The sequence below is a fragment of the Falco punctatus genome (assembly GCF_963210335.1).
Source record: "Falco punctatus genome assembly, chromosome: 12".
Classification (NCBI taxonomy): domain Eukaryota; kingdom Metazoa; phylum Chordata; class Aves; order Falconiformes; family Falconidae; genus Falco; species Falco punctatus.
The window spans coordinates 14904733-14925735 of NC_137592.1; the positions used below are offsets into that span (position 1 = coordinate 14904733).

The 21003-nt window shown below is 34.7% G+C and overlaps 1 protein-coding gene across 1 annotated transcript in view; it reads left to right on the top strand.

Moving 5' to 3' along the window:
- Positions 1-5613: 5613 nt before the first annotated feature.
- Positions 5614-21003, top strand: part of DNAH8 (dynein axonemal heavy chain 8) — a 146280-nt gene continuing 130890 nt past the window's right edge. The window contains exons 1-12 of the mRNA XM_080408689.1: positions 5614-7152; positions 7534-7697; positions 8696-8872; positions 9193-9306; positions 11706-11813; positions 13587-13874; positions 15253-15399; positions 16351-16640; positions 17010-17061; positions 17107-17183; positions 17642-17741; positions 19918-20037. Of these exons, the coding sequence (XP_080264815.1) occupies positions 6957-7152; positions 7534-7697; positions 8696-8872; positions 9193-9306; positions 11706-11813; positions 13587-13874; positions 15253-15399; positions 16351-16640; positions 17010-17061; positions 17107-17183; positions 17642-17741; positions 19918-20037 (1833 nt within the window). The 5' untranslated portion in view covers positions 5614-6956. The remainder of the gene's footprint in view (positions 7153-7533; positions 7698-8695; positions 8873-9192; positions 9307-11705; positions 11814-13586; positions 13875-15252; positions 15400-16350; positions 16641-17009; positions 17062-17106; positions 17184-17641; positions 17742-19917; positions 20038-21003) is intronic.

The following is a 21003-nucleotide window of genomic DNA, read 5'->3' on the forward strand; positions in this document are numbered from 1 at the left end:
AGCAGTCAGCTGTGATTTTACTTCGTTTTCCTCCATTTTAGAAACCGCCATCTACAATGATTAACCTGCTGGTCCCTGGCCACAGGAGATGGACTGAGAAATTGTTTTCTGCTGTTGAAGAATGGCATCCATTCCCTGTGAACTGCAGTGTTATAGGGCTTAGGCACAGAATTAAGAGAAAGTCTAACTCTTTTATTATGCTGAGGATGACTGATGCTAAAGTAAAGGTTTTCTACTGAAAAACACTACCAAGCACCCTCAATCTTGCATTACTTCTGCAAAACTTACAATGTTGAGAATATTATGCATGGTGAGGCATTTTGATAAAAATCATGTGTAAGTGCTTATGTGAGCAATGCTTTGACACCTAGTATGGAAGTGTATCAAGTCTTTTTGTAATGTCACTTGTTGAATATGTGTATATATTTTGCAAACTAAAATTTAAATGAATCATTTATATTCTAAACAATTTATATTTCTCAGTAATCATAAATTCAGTGAAATTATTTATATTTCAAAAAAATTGTTATATAGAAAGGTGTTCACTCCACAAAATATAAATGCATGGTATATTATTTTTAAAAAATCTTTCTGTAATCATCTTCAGCTTGACATTTGTAGGCTACCATAAAATGTATATAAATGTCTCTTGCCCTAAAAATCTGAAGAGACTACTATATTTATATACATAGGAAGTTAATTTTGAGATGCTCCTGGGTTTTGTGGTTTTATTCCCTACCTTGCTCTTCCTTCCAATCTTTTTCAAAAGGTAAACTTGAACAAACTGGATTCTTACAATCACAATTATTTTTTTTCCCCATATTTTAGAATGGAGGGAATACAAAAAAATAATAAAGAAAGTTCAAACACTGGAGAAGATGCTGGGCCCGGTCTTGCTGCCACAAATAGTGCTGGGCCTAATCTTACTGCAGAGAGTTCAGTGCCTGCTCCTGTTACACCAGAAGATGCTGTAGCCAAATCTGTTTGCCCTGCTCTACAAATAGCAAGCTTGTCCTCTTCACAAGAGTCTTTTTCTATTGCAAGCCAAAGGTTGTCTAAGTTTTGCCGGAGCACTAGTGGAGTCCTGGCCTTGCAAGAAATTTTAAAAGAAAAACAGGTTTAGTATTCAACCTTAGTTCTTGAAATAGATTTCGTTTTCTTTTCTCACATGCTTAAATCAAGGTTATATTAATTCTTTCTTTTTCCTTTCTTTTTTTTTCCCCTTTCCTTTTAGTTTAAACTCAGGGTATTTATTGAATTATTCCTGGTAGAAAGTGACTGAGTGTTTGTTTTCAATGTTTGCAGTATTTTAATGTTTTATTTTAAAGTAGTAGAGGCAGGAAGCAGGCGATATTAACTGGAAACTTACACTGAAGCAAAGCTGTACCCATCTTAGTTTGTGCAAATATTTACCCACTCTAGCTACTTCAGTTTTAAATTTAATGTTGTGACCTTTCAGTATTAATATAATAAATTGAAATACTGATTATGAAAAGTAAAATGTTAGTGTGGCACACAAATATCTTAAATTCTAGGTGTAATAAATTTAATGTTTGCTTTTCCTTGACATATCCGCAACTTTATGTTTTACAATAATTCTTAATAATTTGTTCTTCTGTCAGCTTCTGAAAATTGAGGTCTTTTTAAACAGCAGGGCAGTTATGTAGTCTTATAGTACAAGACAGTAGATTTCAGCATTAGTTGCAAGTTAAGTAGCAGGTTATTCTTGTGATCACTTGGTATATTTTTAGTTTGAAAAGCATGTTTAATGTTTTAGGCTCGATACAAAGAAGCAAGAGAATATCGAAGAGCAAAAGTTGATGCTTCATATAAATACATATTTGAAGTTCTCAGTGTTAGTCTAGGTTTAGACTTAATAACTGTGGAAGAAATGATTTTGGATGCCCCTTCGGTGAGTCTGTTCTGTATGTTTGTTGATTTCAATTATTAGTCAAAATATGTAGCAGATTGCCCCTTTGATATGAAATGTTATTCATCATTTTGATTGTTTCTGCCAGAAAATCTGATTAATAAGGCATACAACTCATCTAAAATGATATCTGACTTAATCATTCTCTTTAGTTTCCTGGCAGATTTGAAAATATTCCCAAGTTTTTGATTGTGGCTTTTTCATCTTTCTCACCTCAGGGAAGTTATAATTACTGTTGTTATTTGGACCCAAGAGATTCTTGTCACATTCACCAGTTCCAAAAGTTTCATCCATCTCAGACTGACATTATTATATTCTAAAGATGATTGTTTTTATTTGCTAAACAAGTTGTTACTGAAATGCCAAAGATTCTGCAAAAAATATGTGTAACTTCATAGGAATATTTTGAAAATTAAGAGTGTTATTTTAGTAATGAGGGAAGATTAATCCTGCACCATTTAATTACTGTAATTACATTTGGAAAGACCCATTAAATACTTTCCAGTTTTGTGTGCTTGCTTTGTTTTTGAATGTTTAAAAGATGGGATAAAGTGTAGAGTGAGTAGATCCCAGACCTGTGGAACTTCTGAAAGTTCAGTCATTTCTGTGTATCTTTCATAGTATTTCAAAGAGATTGAACAAACAGGAGCAACCAGCCAAACTTTTTTTTTAGCAGAGTATCAAAACTTGGTATGGCTGTATGTGAAAAGATTCAGCACTGGCCTTCTCTGATTGCATGATGCTGTTTTTGTCTGTTAGAAAAATTGAACTTAGCATTCAAAACTCAGCCAGATATTGTCTCCTTTGACCAAACAAATCCAGCTCTTCAGTTACAAGCCAGATTTAGTCCCAATCCAAATATGCTGTTTATTGTTTGATTACTGATATTTATATATCATAAAGTGTACTTAAACAGCCCTGGTTTGTCTTATGCTTACACACACAGAGGTGCTTTAAGTGTTGTCAATCAACTAACATTTATTTTATTTTTTACAATTTCTAGATGGTATATACTGTTAGATGTTCCTGACTTCATGTAAAAGTGCTGTTCTACACTGAGTTTGACTAATTCAGAACCTTTGGGTTCTTAGGCTTTTTGGGTTTTAGTTTTGCTTTGGTTTTGGGTGGGTTGTTTTTTTTGCTGTCACCAGGACCATCTGAACATTTTTTATGGTTGGAAAGGTGCCCGTTTTATTTTATTCATAAACAGTTTAGGTGTCTGGGACTATGTCAACATTGTTCTTTAACGAATTTGTCATAAGTAAATTCTGATATATGTACATGTCTCTGACATACGTGAGTTAATTTTTACCCTTTAAAGCATTAGCCTATATACGGATTTGCACAGTGAGTGTTTGTACCACATGGACTTGAACCAGAAGCTGTGTGCAGAAGCAGCAGCCACAGGGACAGCTCCCATCCCACTTCCTGTGTAAAGGCATGCAAGCCCTAAAGTTACTGCTTGCTTTTCTCTTCCTCTCAAGCTGGAGTGCTTTTTGTAGTAGTGAATCTTCTGATTTTTGTCACTGTCCTTTCAGTACCTTACTAAATTTTCTTTCACTATTGGGGGGGGGGGGGGGGGGGGGATTTTTTTCTGTATTTTTCTCATTTTTAACCCTGTTACTCACTAGTGCCTATTAACCAAAGTGAAAGAGCAGCATGCATTTCTAGAGCTAGCTTGCTTTTATTTCTTTTATTTTTGCACAATGTTGTCTTCTCAGAAGAGTGGGTTTAAATTCTGTCCTACTGAGTGTCACTCATTTTCCTATCACCATTCTGATTCAGATTTTGTATTTGTTTATATGGGGGAAAAGGTCATGCTCATAAGAAATATACCACATCTAGAGGTGTATGCTTTGTGCTGAAACAGCTTACACATCTCCAAACAAACTTGCTACCTGAATTTCTGACTTTTTTTTTTGATTGAGAGGAAACAGGAGGTCTCAATACCGAAGCTGAGAAGTTGGACAGTTTGAATGCCCAGTAACATCTTGTTGAGTCACTCTTCCTTGCAGATAACTACAGAGATTGTGAAAGAAGCTGGATTTTGATGAGATCAGTACTTTCTGATCTCCTCCAAACCTTTCAGTGCTTTTCAGAGCGTTGTTCACTTCCTCCTAAGTCACATACCCTGGCTTTACCAAGACATGCAAGTTGCCCAGGGTGGTTTGAAAAATTCAGATTTTAGAATCCCTAGTGATAATTTCAGGCAAATTCTTCAGAATGATAATCTGTACACAAGCTGCATTTGTTTCAAAGCTTTGCATCCTTGCTATCCAAAGTAATTTGTATAAAATAACAAAATCAAAATGACCATCTAGAGACCTATAGTGTTTTAGGGTGACCAGTTTATGGACGGGTACACCAAGCTAATTATGGGGCAGCATGGTCTCCCTCAGATATGATCTTCCTTAGTTTGTGCAAATATTCACCCACTCTAGCTACTTCAGTTTTAAATTTAATGTTGTGACCTCTCAGTATTAATATAATAAATTGAAATACTGATTATGAAAAGTAAAATGTTAGTGTGGCACACAAATATCTTAAATTCTAGGATCAGATTGTCCTTCCAGAAGTCAGCAAAATCTTTGTCATCATTAAAAGATTTTGGAGCCAATGTGGCCAATTCATGTCTCCAGAATAAAATCCTCATGTGTTATGTTACTTGTCTTTTACAAATTATCAGGGGTAGAGTAGCAACAGCAGGGTATGTCAAGACATGCAAATCTGCTATGTATGTTTCTAAGTCTCTTATGACCAGTTACTTCCAGTTGATACTTTGAAATTACAGATCTCTGTGAGTGATAGAATATCTTCCATTGTCTCTGCATTACTGGACAAGACTATAAACATTTGATATACAGTTATCAGGAGCTAGGTCATCTACATGTGCAGGTTCAGTAATTGAAGGCACTATTTGAAAAATCTGTTACGTTGTTTTGTAACTCCTCACAATATTTGAGGATAAACATTACAGGCCACCAAAACTTTCAACAGTGGCATGGTTGGTCAAATTATTTTGCATGTCTTAAAGGCACATAAATATATTTTGAGTAACAAGTATTCACTTTTTGATTTAACAGTTGGAAGCCTTTGATTCTTTTTTTGCCAAAGGGGGAAGTAAAAGTCTGAAAGTTTTCTATCAGGAAGGAGAAGCACCAGGAAAAGGTATCCACAGAGGACCTGAGAGTACCTCATATTCTCTATTTTCTGACTTACAGATGACATTGTGTGATAGTGTGAATCTGAATAAACAAAGTACCTCAGTCACCAGCAAATTAACCCAGAATCACAAGTGTGAGCAAATTCCTTTTTAAGTGCAGTACAATGCACCAGTATTGATTTGTAAGACATATGTTTAGTGTAGATCTTTAATCGTGGTTAATTACAACCATGAATTCTGCTGATTTTGGTAATCTTACACACAAAAGAAGAAAATAGATTATTTCTGTGCTGCATTTTGTTTGACTATACTGATTTAAAGAAGTGACACCTGTGAAATTCTTTTCAGAGTGTGGTCGGACAATTCCAGGAGTTGAAAAAGGAAGTAAAATGATGCGATTATATGTGGACAACACACCAGGCAAATTTGTAGGACTATGCTTACATTTTGTTCGTTGTAAGAATGACAGACGTATAAATGCAAAATCTATACATGAGGTATTCTCTCATATATTTTAAAACCTAAAAACTTTAAAAGTAGCTATTTTTGTTTCATTATTTGTTTCACTATTGTCACGAAGTTACTGGTAACTGTGTTTTTGAATGTTAAGCTCTTAGCATGTTCTTTGCTCTCTGTTTTGGGTAGACAGTGAATAGCTGTATTACTTCATCAAACACTCAGGATATCTTTGGATTCAGTGTCTTATAGGACTCTTGTTAAATAAGGCAGAATTTAGATAAATTTCTCATTCTCCTTGCTGGTTTTGAAGAGGTTAAAGCCACTAATTTAATTTTAGATGTGATAAAAATCTCTGAAGTAGAAGGCCTTGCTGAAAAGGCTATTGCAAATACCAGCAGATGAAAAATTTACTCATACCTTTCTCTTTTACCTGTCTTTGAATGTGTGAAATACGCGTTTATCCTATGCAAATTATGTAGCATGAATTTTTCTGCTTTATAAGACAAATCCTTAGGTAAGTGTGAGCTTCATTCTTGTTTATAGCTACATGTCTTAATATTCGGGCAGCGCTCAAGGGACTGTAAATTGGTAAGAATCAGAGCTGCATATGTATCTTCTAATTAATATGACTTCCAATTCTTCAGACAGAAATTCTATTATTAATTTATATACTTTTTATTTTATATTAAAATGTGTTATTGCTTTTGAGAGCTAAAAAGATGAAGGGAGGAAAAGCACTATCAGAAGATATAAGATCTGTCTTTATCAAGAGTCTTAATATTGGTCATAAATATTGCCTTTGCATCAAATTCCTTACTGAAGTGATGAGAAAAGGAAATCTATGTTCAAGGAAGTTTGTTACATGAAGTCTGTTAATATTTGCACATTTGAAGGATATTTATAATATTGGAATATTAGAAATGGTCAGAACTTGTAATGTTTAGTTTTGGAGAGCAGACAGAAATTTCATCTGAACCAAAGTAATGTACGTTCAGTCAAATAACTGCTTCTAATGTAATTTCAGATATGGACATTCAGAACATTTTTGTTATTCATATATCATTAGATAGTACCTAATTGTAGATGGGCACATTTAGAATATTTTTAATTGCTCTGTACTATTTAAAAATTTCCAAACTTTCTATATGATAGGGAAATAACTGAAATTACAAAAATATAACATGGCAGCCTTTTAAAACTCTGTTCAATCATAGTTGATTTCCCTTTTTATTGGAAGCAGTATCTTATTGTCATGTTGTAGGTATCAGTATTTTATAAAGATTTTGTCTCCTGAAATTAAGGTTTTCAGTGGCATATTGGAATGCCTTTGTAAAAAAAATAAACTGATTTTATAATACTGTTTCCAGTCTGAGCTACTGCATTACTGACAATCATTCTGTTACGATGCAGGATATATTCTTTGGTGTTTTGGATGCCACTGAAGGACTCCTGCGTGGTGTTAGGAATATGATAGAAAAGATTTTTCTCCCTGCTATCCTCACAACAAATAATTGGGGTGCTTTAAGGCAGACCAAACAAGATACAAAAGACAAAAGGAATTTGGTGGAAACAATTAACAGATACCTTTCATTTTTAGAAGGTAAGCATTGCATTTAGGAAGCAATCAAACTAGAAGAATTCTACTTAAGTATCACATAAGCAAGGAAAAATAAAATGATCAATTACTTGCATAATAAATACTTGGGTCGATTTTTTACTTAAAAGTTACTTAAAAGTAACATACTACTAGAGTATTTTCTTGAGGAGGAACACTATTAAAAATAAGAATTTTCTGCTTTATATGAGTGCAGTAAAATGGCTATTACATTGAAACAGCATTGATTACAGACACATATTCCCAAATTTAAATTGCTTACACTGTTAGAAATTGATTTTAAAGTCTTAATTGGTGCTGTATTGTAAGTGGTCTTTTTTTACAGGGGTTGTTTTGTTGTTTGTTTTGTTGTTTTTTTTTTTTCAGGGGCTGCAATAAGCATTGAAGGAACTGTTGAGTTGAAAAAAATAGATTACATTGATTTTTCTATACTTCAGTCCTTTGAGAAAGTAACGGCAGCAGCTGATAATCCTGACATGATTCACCAGCTAGAGGAAGTACTTATGATATGGTATAGACAGATTGAACAGGTAAAGTATTGTTTTAACATATCAATCCAGCATGAATATGGCTGGATATGTATAAATTATATATGAGACTTGCCTGAAGTTAGCTGAAGGCTTCAGCTGCATCTCCTCCCACATAATACAAGTACTTCACTTCTACGCACAAGTGAAGTGGTTAGTCTTTATCCGAAGGAACTTTCAGTCTAGCAAGAACAAGTGTTTCTGAACAGTTAATACACGAACATTAAGAAGGTGAGAACAGATGGATGCAGGAGTAATAACACTGAGGGGGACCACATATATGTACAGTTAGGTATACTCTACACATTACATCCGTTAAGTTTCTGCTGCCGGTCATGGTATGAGATACTACTCTTTGAAAGGTCTTTGACCAGGGCTGGTATGGCATTTTTTTATCCTGTGTAAATCTTACATGATAAGGTCTCAGTTATCCAACAAACTAGTGTCTGAGGCTTCCGTGATAAAGCACAGAACCCTTTGTCAAAATACAGAATCTGTGTAGACTGGGACATGCTCTACTGATAAAGTCATACCATGTTTAGTGTGTTTAGCTCACAAGAATGAAAATATAAAAGACATGTAAAAAGAGCTGATTGAATATTTGTCAACATATAAATGAGTATGTTTATGACTTTATGCCTGATATTTAATGTTTTTATTAAAATAGTTCTTCAAGTTTTTTACAAATGAAGTTACATTTGGTGTATTTCAATTCATAAATTCTGATTAAGAAAAAAATATGGGTACATGCTGAGATTCACACAGCTTATGAGAGCAGTTGAACAGATGTATTAACTGCATTAATTTCCATTTAAGAATATGATTAAGTACAATTCAGTCTTAGCATTCTTTTCCAAATCTGAACTGTTTTCACGTGTCATAAACTGCAGGCTTGTGCCTTTTTAAGTTAGTATCCTCAGAGTGTTTCTTCTCTTCCTTATAATGATTTGTCTATTCTTTATAGTAGACATTTGTTTTTGTTTTTTTCAAATGGGTTGCAGGCTCTGATTGAGAGTAAGCAGGTGAGGAAAGAAGCTGATGATTCAGGTCCACTGACTGAACTACAGCATTGGAAATGTATGTCTGCTAAACTGAATTTTATTATTGAGCAGATCAAGAGACCAAACTGCAAAGCTGTCATTAATTTTCTGAATGTTGGACATTCTAAACTACTAAGGGTAATTATTTTTTCTTTTTTTTATGTTGTTTTTTACTATGCTAGACAAAGCTTCTGTTATTTATTTTGTTTCATTGCATCTAAGAGATTTTCTGAGGAGAATTGAGAGGAAAATTTAGGTATGGTGCTGTTATGCTTAATATATTAAGAGAAAGAACAAGACATTTTTAGAGAGACAGACAAAAATTATCAAAAATGCTAATAAGTTTTATTACCTGCTTTGACAATGCCTTTTAAAAACTCATTTCCAAAGATTTACTTCTGGCAAATCAGAAATTGTTTACTATGTATGAAGTTTTAACAGTACTGTTTTCTCCCTAGATGTGGCAGGAGTTAGATGCCAGAATCACAGATGCAGCGAATGAAGCAAAAGATAATGTGAAATACTTATGCACACTTGCAAAAGTTTGTCAGCCACTTTATAACTATGATGTTGTAAGTATTCCTTTCATCATTCTTTAAGCATAGTTTAGGTATTTACACAGAATGCCCAGAGTGAAAGAAAGCCTTGTTGTATTGCCTAAGAGTAAGTTTTTCTAGTTTACTTTTCTATTTTTGTAATTTTTCTGATTTTTTTTCTAAATGCCTGTCAAGCTAGATGTTAAAGCATTAGTTTATTATATTACATAAAACATAATATTTTAAAAGATGTATTTTATCAATAAACATAAATACATGTGATTGCCTAGTAAGTCAGTCCTGCTGCCAATATTATTTTGAAAATGAGCTGAAACAGGTACATATTTTATAGTGCAAGAATCTTAAAATATGTCTTTCATTGAAGATTCCATGTGTCAAAAAATAGTCACACAGCTGTAACCAAAGTACCAAAAAATCTGTTATATAGAGAAAATGAAACCTAATGAGGTCCTAAATAGATAATATAATATTTTGCTTTTGAAAACAGTATTAGCTGTTTCTATTTGCAGAAGTACTAGCCAGTCAGAATTTAAATAATTTGTTGTCCATGTACATTAGTCAGCCCTAGTTCAAGGTACCAGTTATTACATATATTAACTATTACTTTTTATAACAGGTACATGTTTCAAATGTTTGTTGCAAAATAGGGTGATAGGAGGAAATACTGTGGGAAAAATTGTTTGTTCTGGTTTTTAGTCCTCCATGTATTGGTCCTATATGCTTCCTGTTCTTTGTCAGGAGGTGTTGCATTTCTTTTGAATTTCTGGCAGCTTAGGATCCTACTACAAAGTTTTAACTGAGGGGAAGTGAAAAGACACTGATAATTTATGACCTAGAGCTGATACTGCATGGAATAGTAGAAGAGTATGATAACATCTTCAGCTCTTTGGAGTATCGCTAGAGGGTGCCAGGTACCAGGACAAAATGATGAGCTGCTTCAGAGGAGCTGTGAAGAAAAATTCTTTTATCTTAAAGACAGACAGTCATCTGTCTTTAAATAGTTCATCATTTTACTAATACAGGATAGTTAAGTATAGTTCTTTGTTTAATCTGAAACAATTTGGATACATCTGAATTTCTGTTTACTCACTTGGAGCACTGTTACACAGATGAAGATAATTTAGGTGGGATTTTCTATGGTATGCAGCTTTAAAATAATTACATCCAAGTTAAATATAAGCTCTTTTAAAAAAGAACTACATTATGGATTGAGTTGAATTTAATATCTGATATTGAAAAGTATTTTAAGTATTAGTGGATCAAGAAAGATGTACATGCAGGTGTAATATGATATTTAAAGTGGCATTTAGTACATGCAGTATTACACAGTCACATTTGTAGCTGAGGTTGGTTATGAACTAGGTGTTTAACTCTGGACTTAGAATCAGAGAAATCTGTAGACAGCCAGTATTCAGGGTTTTATTTTTTGTCAAGGATTAAAAAGAAAACCAGTAGACTCAGAATCTCCTGATTCCATTTTGGGGGTGGTGATAGTAATGAACAAAACGTGGACACTGCGGTTTGGTTTTATACCACATAGCCTTTCTTTCACACTCCTGCCAAATGCAAATGCCTGCTATGTCTTTCCACAATATTAGTGTGTTCACTTTGAGTCTGCAGACCAAAATTAACTCCAGGAGCTTGACTTGTTGTTGAGGGCTGACAGTCAGAATTACTTTTTCTTGTTGCTCTGAATTGCAACTCTGATAAGACGTTGATAATGTTAATGAATTACCATTTTTTTACCTTTTTTCCCACTCTTTCTTTCCAAAATACTTTGGAATTTATTGAATTGCAGAATACTTGTAATACCATAGTTTGATTTTAATTATGTGATCAATGATTTCTTTAAATGTGTGAAAAATATAGATGTTTCATATGATGATAGAATGATTTAGAGACTCATTAATGAAATTAACATTGTGACATTTATTTAATGATTTTTGTGAAATGTCTGAATGAAACATTTGATGTAATGTTGTTACCACAATGTAATCTCATAGACTACATTTAACAGCTGTACTTGAAGAACAGAAGTATTAATCACAGACAACCATTGTCAGCTGCCAGAAGAATACTTGGTTTTGTGCCAAAAAATGCAACCTATACATTTTGAATCAATGTTTGATTTTGATCATCAAAATAGCATATTACAATATTCATGTTAATATATTTAATCTGATTTTTAACCAGAACATCTGCGTTTTATTGTTTTTATTACTTGAGATTTAAAAAATTATTGAGCATGATTACCTTTTATTTTTATTTTTTTCTTTTTACATGGTAACATGCCATGGCATTTTGAAATTGGTTCTTGTGATTTAGGGGAAAATGTAATTTAGAATTTGTCAATAGAACAGAAATAGAGCTGGTAAGAATAGGAAGTAAAATTTCTCTTAAAACTCCGCTTTAAGGTATCAATGACACACGGAATACCAAACTTGATAAATGCTATACAAATGATTCACCGTGTTTCAAGATACTATAATACTTCTGAGAGAATGACATCGTTGTTTAGAAAGGTAAATACATTCACTATAGTATTAATCATAAAAATGATGGTGTTTTTTTCAGGAAAAACCCCTCATTTTCATTAAATGAGGTTTTTTTAAATCAGGACTTTTTAAAAAAATCGTAATAATGAGGGGGTGTCTGCATGGGAAAGGAAGAGAAGCCTTTGATCAGGGGAGGATTGAACTTGGGTTAGAGTCTTGTCTTCTGGAAGGAACTTTGTTGTTATTCTTGGTTCAGTGAAATTAATTTTTTCTTACCTTCTTGATTAATCTCCTGATGTGAATTAATCTGCTGTTTCATAAATTACTGAATCCATAAAGATTATTTTATCATCTGCCTTGAAGACCTATTAAGCAGATGGCTGTCGGTCTGACTAGGCTATTCCTCCAAAAGGTATGAAAGACAAAAGGCTCCTGTTTTCAGAAGCAAGTCAGACTTGAAAATTAATTGAATCTTAGGTCATAAACTTTGCCACCTTAAACAGAAAATTAAGACCAGCTAGGTAATTATACCAATGCCTTTTTCCGGAATCCAGGTATTCACTGCAAGGGAGGATTGTTTGCGTAATGGTTTTAGAACAAAGAAATCCCTTCATAACTAAAATACACACCTCCAGTAAGCATATAGGGGAAATTCCCAGCAGACCCTCATTACACCACTTTTTAAATAAGAACATCCCAGATTTTAGCGTAAAGTTTTGTTACAATTCAGTTTGAACTAGGATATTAAGAAATATGTACTTTTTTGAGGCTATATTTATCCAGGGCTGGGGCTGTTCTCCATACATCAGATGTTAGGTATGGATTATGCAGCAATGTTTATATTGCCTGTTATGTAATTTTTAAAAATATGTTTGTGTATTGATACATATTGACACTTGCTAATGTCTATTATTGAATGATCTAAGAGATTGACCATTTCCCTACAGGGGCTAATAATAAACTGGTTACATGAAGTTGTGCTAAGAAAGAGCAGGGAAAAGGATATATTTTATTCTGTTGGCTTGAGGTCCCCTTTACTGTTTGCTTCCATTTAAAGCTCATCAGATGTGACACTGGAGGTCCTACCTACAGCTTCACCAGTCATTGTATTACAGTGTGAGGCTGCCTTTGGTGCAGCAGTTTTCAGTCTACTCAGTTAAGGATTTTTAAGACCTGCTTACAGTACTTTCATGTGTCAGGAGAACTGTGTTGAATTGTGCATGTTATTTAATAGACAAAAATATTGTCTGCCAGTAGCTGTTCTCTAAGATGTGTTTTCTGTATCTGTATTCACTCTCACACTCCTCTCTTTCTGTCATTACAAACTTTGGATTATTGTGGTTGAGAAGTAGAAGTATGTTCTCCCCTTTTCATACCCATGGGAGACCAAGATAAAGACATACTACTAGAATAGAAAATCGTTTAACAACAGTCTTTAAGGATGCACACACTACAAAGTGTAAAGATGGCAACGTTAAGTGTAGAACAGTTAGAGTTCTATAACTTCTATTTGTTCTTGAGTTATGGTTGGTGACATTCTGTGTTTATGCATATGTATTGCTGGACTCATAGTACTTACAAATACTTCCTGGGACTTAAATACACTTCTGGAAGTGTTTTAAGACTTTTTATAAAGTGTCATGTATGTTATATATGCTATTTAACCACTGTTATACCCACTGGTGAAATTTATCTGAACTCTGATAGTACTAATCCATGCTGTGGAAATGTTAGATTTTGTAAAACAGGTAAATTTCCTTATAAAATTGAGACCTACTTGTTTTCATTTGTCTGCACCAGGTTACAAATCAAATGGTCACAACATGTAGAGCATATATTACAGATGGTGGCTTGTCTCCTGTCTGGCAGCAGGAGACATCAACAGTCATTGGAAAAATTAAGGTTTGTATGTTGGCATTTTATTATTTACCTATCAAACCTATTGATATGCACAAGGAAGTCCATATCAATAGGTATCAAGTACTTCACAACTCTTTATTGTTTTATGTTATGGTGGGTTTGAGTGTTTTTCAATTTTTTAGCCCATGGATGTTGGCTGAACTTAGAATGCCCTCGTCTTTATCAGAGTGATCCATTGCTGATCTTGGAAATGGCATCTTTGCTGTATGTGCTACCACGGAATTTTGTCATCCAGCATAACCCACATTCTTCCCTCTTGGTAGTATCTGATATGGTACCATCTTCCTTTACCATGGGAAACCTGGTATTTGAATAGACCCCTGCTTTCTTACCATAGCTCCTTCCAATACCAGATTTTCTTGGCACACCATAAAAGTTCAGTGCTATGAGAGTCTTCTTCAGCTGGTGGTGACATAATAAGAACAAATTAAGCACATGCAATATTCTATGGTAAAAGATGTCCAGTTGTGGGTTACTGATTGCCAGTGCTGACTTGATTTCTACCTTCTCCTTTATCACACCTCAGCTACTGACTTCCTGTTTTACCCAGAAAGACATACGATTTCATAGTCCTTTAAAAATTAGGTCCAGAAATACAAAAGTATATGTATTGAATGTATCTCTCCTGAACTGACAGGATGATATGATTCTAATAATTCATCTATTTAATTGAGGTTATCCTGTGGCTGTTCTACAGCTGACAAACCATCATTATTCTATGAGAGAACTATAAGCCCAGTTTCTAATCATGGTGATCAGTCTTCATTCTAGTATTCGTATATTCCTGAAGATCTGAACATTCCTTTCATTGAGGACCTTTTTTAATTCCCTGTCATTCATAACCAATTGTTATATATATCTATATATGCAGACCATCTGGTTACTGCTGCTATATTGTGATTAAAATCTGCTGGTTTCCAAGAACTGACAGAAGATTTTGTATTCCAATGATTATAGACCTTACATTTCTCACTGGTCATTATTTTTACATCTGATAAGGTCTTAGTATTTTAAGTAAATAAGTGACTAAGAAAGACGTATTATTCTTCAATCTCACTTTAACTCAGACTTGTCAACATACTTTAATTTGCATAACCAATTTCCTCCAAGTCCCCTGGTAGTTCCAGACAGACTACCCTGTTATGCCAGATTCTGTCCTTATCCAGAGGACAGTCTGACCATTCTTAATTAAGCTAATGGCTTTTGTTAATATTCAAATGTCTCCTGTAGAGCAGGAGTCATCACCTGCTCTTCGCTGGCCTCTAAACCACTCTGTATTTTAACATGAACTAAAATTTTCCTGTTCTTTTTTTGGTGACTCATTTCCCAGTCTTTCACTGTACTGTACTGTTGTGTGTTCATATGTTGTAAATATTTGCTACATGTACTGGAAGAAAACCACTACATGTAAGTCATTACTACCTGATGGCTGAAACTAGACTCAGTGACAATTAATCACTTTGGAATGACAGTAGGTTTGAGTTCTCCAGTCTCTTACCCATAAGAGTAGCATAATGAGTACGGTATTTGTCCCTTCACTTTTTAGGACTGCATGTTTCTGTTGAAAGAATATCAGAAATGCTTTCATGAAACAAAGCAAGAGGTTTGGGAAACTCTAGGAGAAAAGGCATTTGATGTATCGGAAATGTATGTTTTTGGAAAATCTGAAGCTTTTTGTAGGAGATTAGAAAAAGTGAGTATACAGTGCCCTGTTGTTATCAGTAGAGAAGGGGGGGCCTTTCCAAAGAACAGTTTTCAAGGTAGATGTTTGTCAACATACATGCTCTTAATCATCCTGTGAAGGGGTTTTTAACTCTTTATTGAGATAAACTAGGGACTGGCACAAAGTAATCCCAATATTTTAGGCAATTACTGCACTATGTCTTTATGAATTTGTCAGTTTGTCTCTGTTAGTGTGGAAAGACATGACCTAATTGGTCTAGATTTAGATCATTATTTTAGGAGGTTTAAAATTACATGGAAAAATAATGCACTTTTGCTTTTCTGAATGGTGTCCTAAGGCATCAAAACCTCCTGTTACTGCCAAACACAGTTCTTCAGATGATTCTGCTACTTGCTGTGGTCTTAACATTTAGCTTGCTAACCTGATGAAAGGATTTTAAACTAGCATTCATAGAGTTTGCCTGGAAAAGATAATAGGTGCTCCTTGGTGCAGAATAAGGTCAGATGACAGATAAGAGGATAATGGGACAGTCATCACAGGGTAGGAATTCTGTAAATCTTTGATGTTTTTCCTTATGCAGTATATATACTAATCTGTATGGCTGCAATTTTTTATTTTGTGAGATCTCTTTGTGCCATCAGTATGTGTATGTCATGTTTTAACTCTTTTTCCATATTACCCTATTGAATCTAGCAGTCAAATATAAAAAAGAAATGCTTTATCATCAAGAAAAATGAAGATTCTTTTACCTTGTGCTGGGTTGTGGTGAGAACTGGTAGTGAAAATGGAATTAGCTATGCTTTGTTGAAGATACTTGACTTAGAAGCTCAGAAGCAACACATTTCTGAATGTAGCAGTTAGAGAAGTGGTTATTGTTTATTTTCTTTTACTCAGGTTTTAGTTTATAGATGAAGTAACAAATAATATGTTATAAGCCGGAATATAATGTTTATATTTCAGATTACAGAGATGTTAACTGTAGTACAAACTTTTTGTACACTGAGCCTGTCTGCCATCGAAGGGATAGATGTGGCAGTAGAATTCAAAAATATCTACCAAAGTGTTCAAAAGAAACCATATGACATCCTTGATCCACAAAAAACAGAATTTGATGTGGATTTTTTGGACTTCATGACAAAGATTGAAGATTTAGAGGTAAGTAATATTGCTACCAATAATTTACTTGTGGAAAAATATGCACTACTTATTCAGTATCTTCCTGATACTGAATGTCACTTAGACTTTGGAATGTGATTAGGCTACATTGTTCTTCTTCCAGTGAACATAGAGTTTGTATTATTTTGGAGGGAGGCTTTCTCTGTTCTTTCTTCTCCTTCCAAAGGGAGCTGTAAAATATATCATAAAGTCCTCACTGAAGGTTGTCACTCAAGCAGCGAAAACAACAACAATTATGAGACCTGACAGAATGATCTATGTGAAGGTCGTTTATTAGCCTGGAGACTGGTGGTTAGATTTTGCATGGAGAAAAGCTGCAACTGTTTTTAATACAATTTAATTCTTCACTAAAATTGTCTGGCATTTTAAGAGATTACTTGACTGACACTGGCTATTGATTTTATTAGCATAGACTGATGAAGGCTGCTATTTTGTGCTTTAAGCAGTAACAATTTCAAATGCCACTATGTTAAGAAACTATCAGACATAAAAATAGTATTATATGACCAGCAAAACTATACTAAATTATGTACTCTTTAGATACGGATACAGACGTTTATGTGTAGCTGTTTTGGGAGATCTTTGTCTTCACAGCATGCTTTTCAGTTACTTCAAAGGTATTGGCAATTATGTTTTAAAATATTTTAAACTACCTTCAAATTACTCATTGGCACAATTTAAATAGCACAGCTAATTTTAGAACAAAGGGCGTAATCAAGAATTTTTTAATATTGTTGTTCTGAACCATGTAATTGTTGTAAAAGACATATTTTAGCTTTCTTATGAGAATCAATATATTCCTCTGATTTTTAATTTTATTACAGTTTATTTCATATATTGAAGAGGATGCTAAAAGAAATACCTAAACCCCCACCACAACAACAAAATAACCCACCAGGGCAGAACTTTTCAGCTTTCTGAATCTTGCTCAAAGCAAAAAAATTTCCCAGATCCAGAAGCATTTCCTAGATTCGTGCTTCTTTCATTTTATGTAATGTTCATTTACCCCAAAATAATAATAAAAAAATATTTGTGGTTTAGAAATATCAATTGGGGGTTCTCATTTTTAATACAGGGTTCAAAATCTAGGACTGCCGTGCCTTCAAGAAAAAACAGTACATATGGTTAGTTATATTCTTCAACAATATGCAGCAGAACTTGAAGCTACTAAAAAGGTATTTCATTTCTTTGCAATACATTTTAAACATAATGTTAAAATATGAGCAAATATTTGAATAGGTTTTATTTATTCTATTTCATTTATTGTCAATGCTCAGTCATACTTCTGTTTTCCTGTTACAGAAAACAGACCTTAATGTGTAGGCAAAATATGATATACATGCTTTTGCAGGCAAATGAATCATCACAATTTTATTTTTTTTAACCAAAATCTCTTCTGTACTCCTTCATCAACTAAAGAAAAAAAAAGTATGTTCTTTACTGGCTGTGTACATCACTTGCATATAACTTTTGGTTTTTTTATTATATGAGGCCTCTACAGTTAATTTGCATTTGTACATGGCTATTATCTAATGCTGTAACAGTATAAAATAGATATAAAGTGTAGGTAAATTGTGTTTATGTTCATTATAAAGTAATTTTCCATGATTTGTGTAGCATACCATGACTGTAACGTAAATGAGAATTAACTTCTGGAGACTGTTCATAGCACTTGACCTTAAACTTTTACAGAGGAAGTCATCTAACCTGACTTTATATGTCTGCAAAATAAACATCTGCCTCAGAACTAGACTTTCATACTCCCTTTTTTCTCAAGAAAGAAACAAATATTCTAGAGACAATTAATCTGATCTATTTTACTTGCTAACCTGAAGATTTAAATAATTCCCTTGAAATGGCCATTTTGCTTCAATGAGTATAAAAGGAATTTGGAAACTAATTCCAGTTTGATCATCCAGACTGATGCAAATATATATTTTTAGAAACATTTACATGAGGAGCCAAGTATCTGTAAACTGCACTTCCTTAGAAAACCATTTCTCCAAAAAGTGACCTAAAACTGTAGCCTGGCTTAGTTGCTCTGAACTACTCATCATAGTTGTCCTTTCCCTATCTACTCACTGTATATAACACTTTCTGAACCTCTAATTACTGGCTTAATTTGATAAACATGTTTTCAGCAGCACTGCCTGTTTAACAAATCACTGACCCCACCCTTGGCTGCCTTTTCCCAGCCAAAGAAAAAAAAAAAAAAAAAAAAGGTATGTTCTCTGAGGGGGTTTCATCCAAGCCAGTTCCTCTCAAGTTCACCATGAAGCTACTTGAATTTCTTTTGTTGGGACTGTGCAGGAGACAGTATAGGGGTAAGAAGACATACCAGTAAGTGAAGAGTTGTGTCTGCTTAAGCAGTACAGCTGTTTGTGTTATCGCAGCATAAGTTTGTGTGCCTGAAGTTGGGTGGATACAAATATTCCTCTTTCTTCTGTTGAAGAATGTTGTCAATATACTGGGTAGTTCTAACTATTTATTAGATATTAATGGATTGCTATTTATCTTTGCCAAGCAAGTTTTTTCTAATAAAAAGTTGTTCCTGCTGCAATACTGGTTCTAACATACTTGAATAATTTGTTAATGCAAATTTTGTATGTGATATTTCTAAGCCGATTTTTTCTTTACTATAATGTAGCTGTTCAGTGAGCAGGCCCCGCCATTTTTTTTAATTTTTTTTTTTTGGTCACCATGGGCTGTGTACCCAAGAGTGTCTATATGCATGTTGATGAGAAGTTAAAAAAGCATATCAGAAAATCATAGATTATCCTGAGCTGGAAAGGACCGACAAGAACTATTGAGTCCATCTCCTGAAATGTTAGCTATTAGTCAAGTATACATGTCTGAAGAACAATGTTGATGTTTCTATTCAGTTAAAGCCTTTCAGTTAACAATGCAGCTTAGGCCTCTTCTAAGGGCAGTTCCCAAGCAAAGGAGGAAAAGCCTGAAGGGTTCTCACAACACTTCCTTACACAGCTTGCTTTCTCATCAGATGGCTCCAAAGTTACATAGCTACACCTGTCAGGCTTGGCATTGAACACGGGCTGCTCAGCCCCTAGGTTTGCAAGGCCTTTTGGTGTACTCAGGGCTCTGTCATAAGTAAGCACAGCTAAGAAGCAGCTTGAGATAATGAAGACAGGAGACATGATGGTAACAATGTGCACGTCTCAGAAGTGTAGCAAGTGGGGGAAGCAATACATTTTTCTCTTGGTGAACTGTTGTGTAACTCCCCACAAATTTAATCTGTTTGGGAGAGGCAGAAATTGTGATACCAGAAGAAAAAAATCGTTTAACATTTCAACAGATCTTTCTGTGTGTTTAATGATACTGTTTTTATCATAGCTTTACCAAATTCAGAAAGATGACCCTCCTCTTGCTCGAAACATGCCGCCTGTTGCAGGAAAGATACTGTGGGTGAGACAGCTATTCAGAAGAATAAATGAACCAATCAACTATTTCTATGTAAGTTGATGTAAGGAAAAATTAGGGGTTTTGTGTAACATTGAACTTTCTGGCTATGATGATGTCACTTCTCATATGCTAGGCAACCTGTTTATTTGTATGTGAATACCTAGTTAAAAAAATATGCTCTCTAGTAACGACTGTTGTAGATCAAAGATGTAGTGTTAGAATAGAATCGACTATTCCAGTTGGAAAGGACCTACCATGATCATCTAGTCTACCTGCCTGCCCAGTTGAGGGCTAACCAAAAGCTAAAGCATGTTACTAAAAGCATTGTCCAAATGCTTCTTAAATGGCATTGACCACCTCTTTAGGAAGCCTGTGCCAGTGTTTGACCACAATCTCAGTAAAGAAATGTTTCCTAGTGTCCAATCCAAACCTCCCCTGATGCAGCTTTGAAGCGTTCCCATGAATCCTATCACTGAATACCAAGGAGAAGTGATCAACACCTCCCTCTCCACATTCTTTCGTCAGGAAGCTGTAGAGAGCAAGGAGGTCACCCCTCAGCCTCCTTTTCTTCAAACTAGACAAGCCCAAAGTCCTTAGCCACTCCTCACAGGACATGCCTTCCAGCCCTTCCTCCAGCTTTGTTGCCCTCTCTGGGTGTATTCAAGGACCTTCACATCCTTCTGAAATTATGGTGCCCAGAACTGCACACAGTATTCCAAGCGGGACTGCACCAAAGCTGAATACAGTGGGATAACCACCCCTTTTGACCAGCTGGTGATGCTGTTTGATGCACCCCAGGATGTGGTTTGCCCTCTTGGCTGCCAGGGCACCCTGCTGACTCTGCTGACTGATCCTTTCTGCATGGCTGCTCTCCAGCTACTCCTCTAATTTATACTTGTGCTCCTTCCTAGGTACAGAATCTGGCAGTTAGACTTGTTAAATTTCATCCAATTAGTCATAGCCCAATGCTTCAATCTGTGTAGATCCTTCTGCAAGGCCTCCTGTACCTCAAGAGAG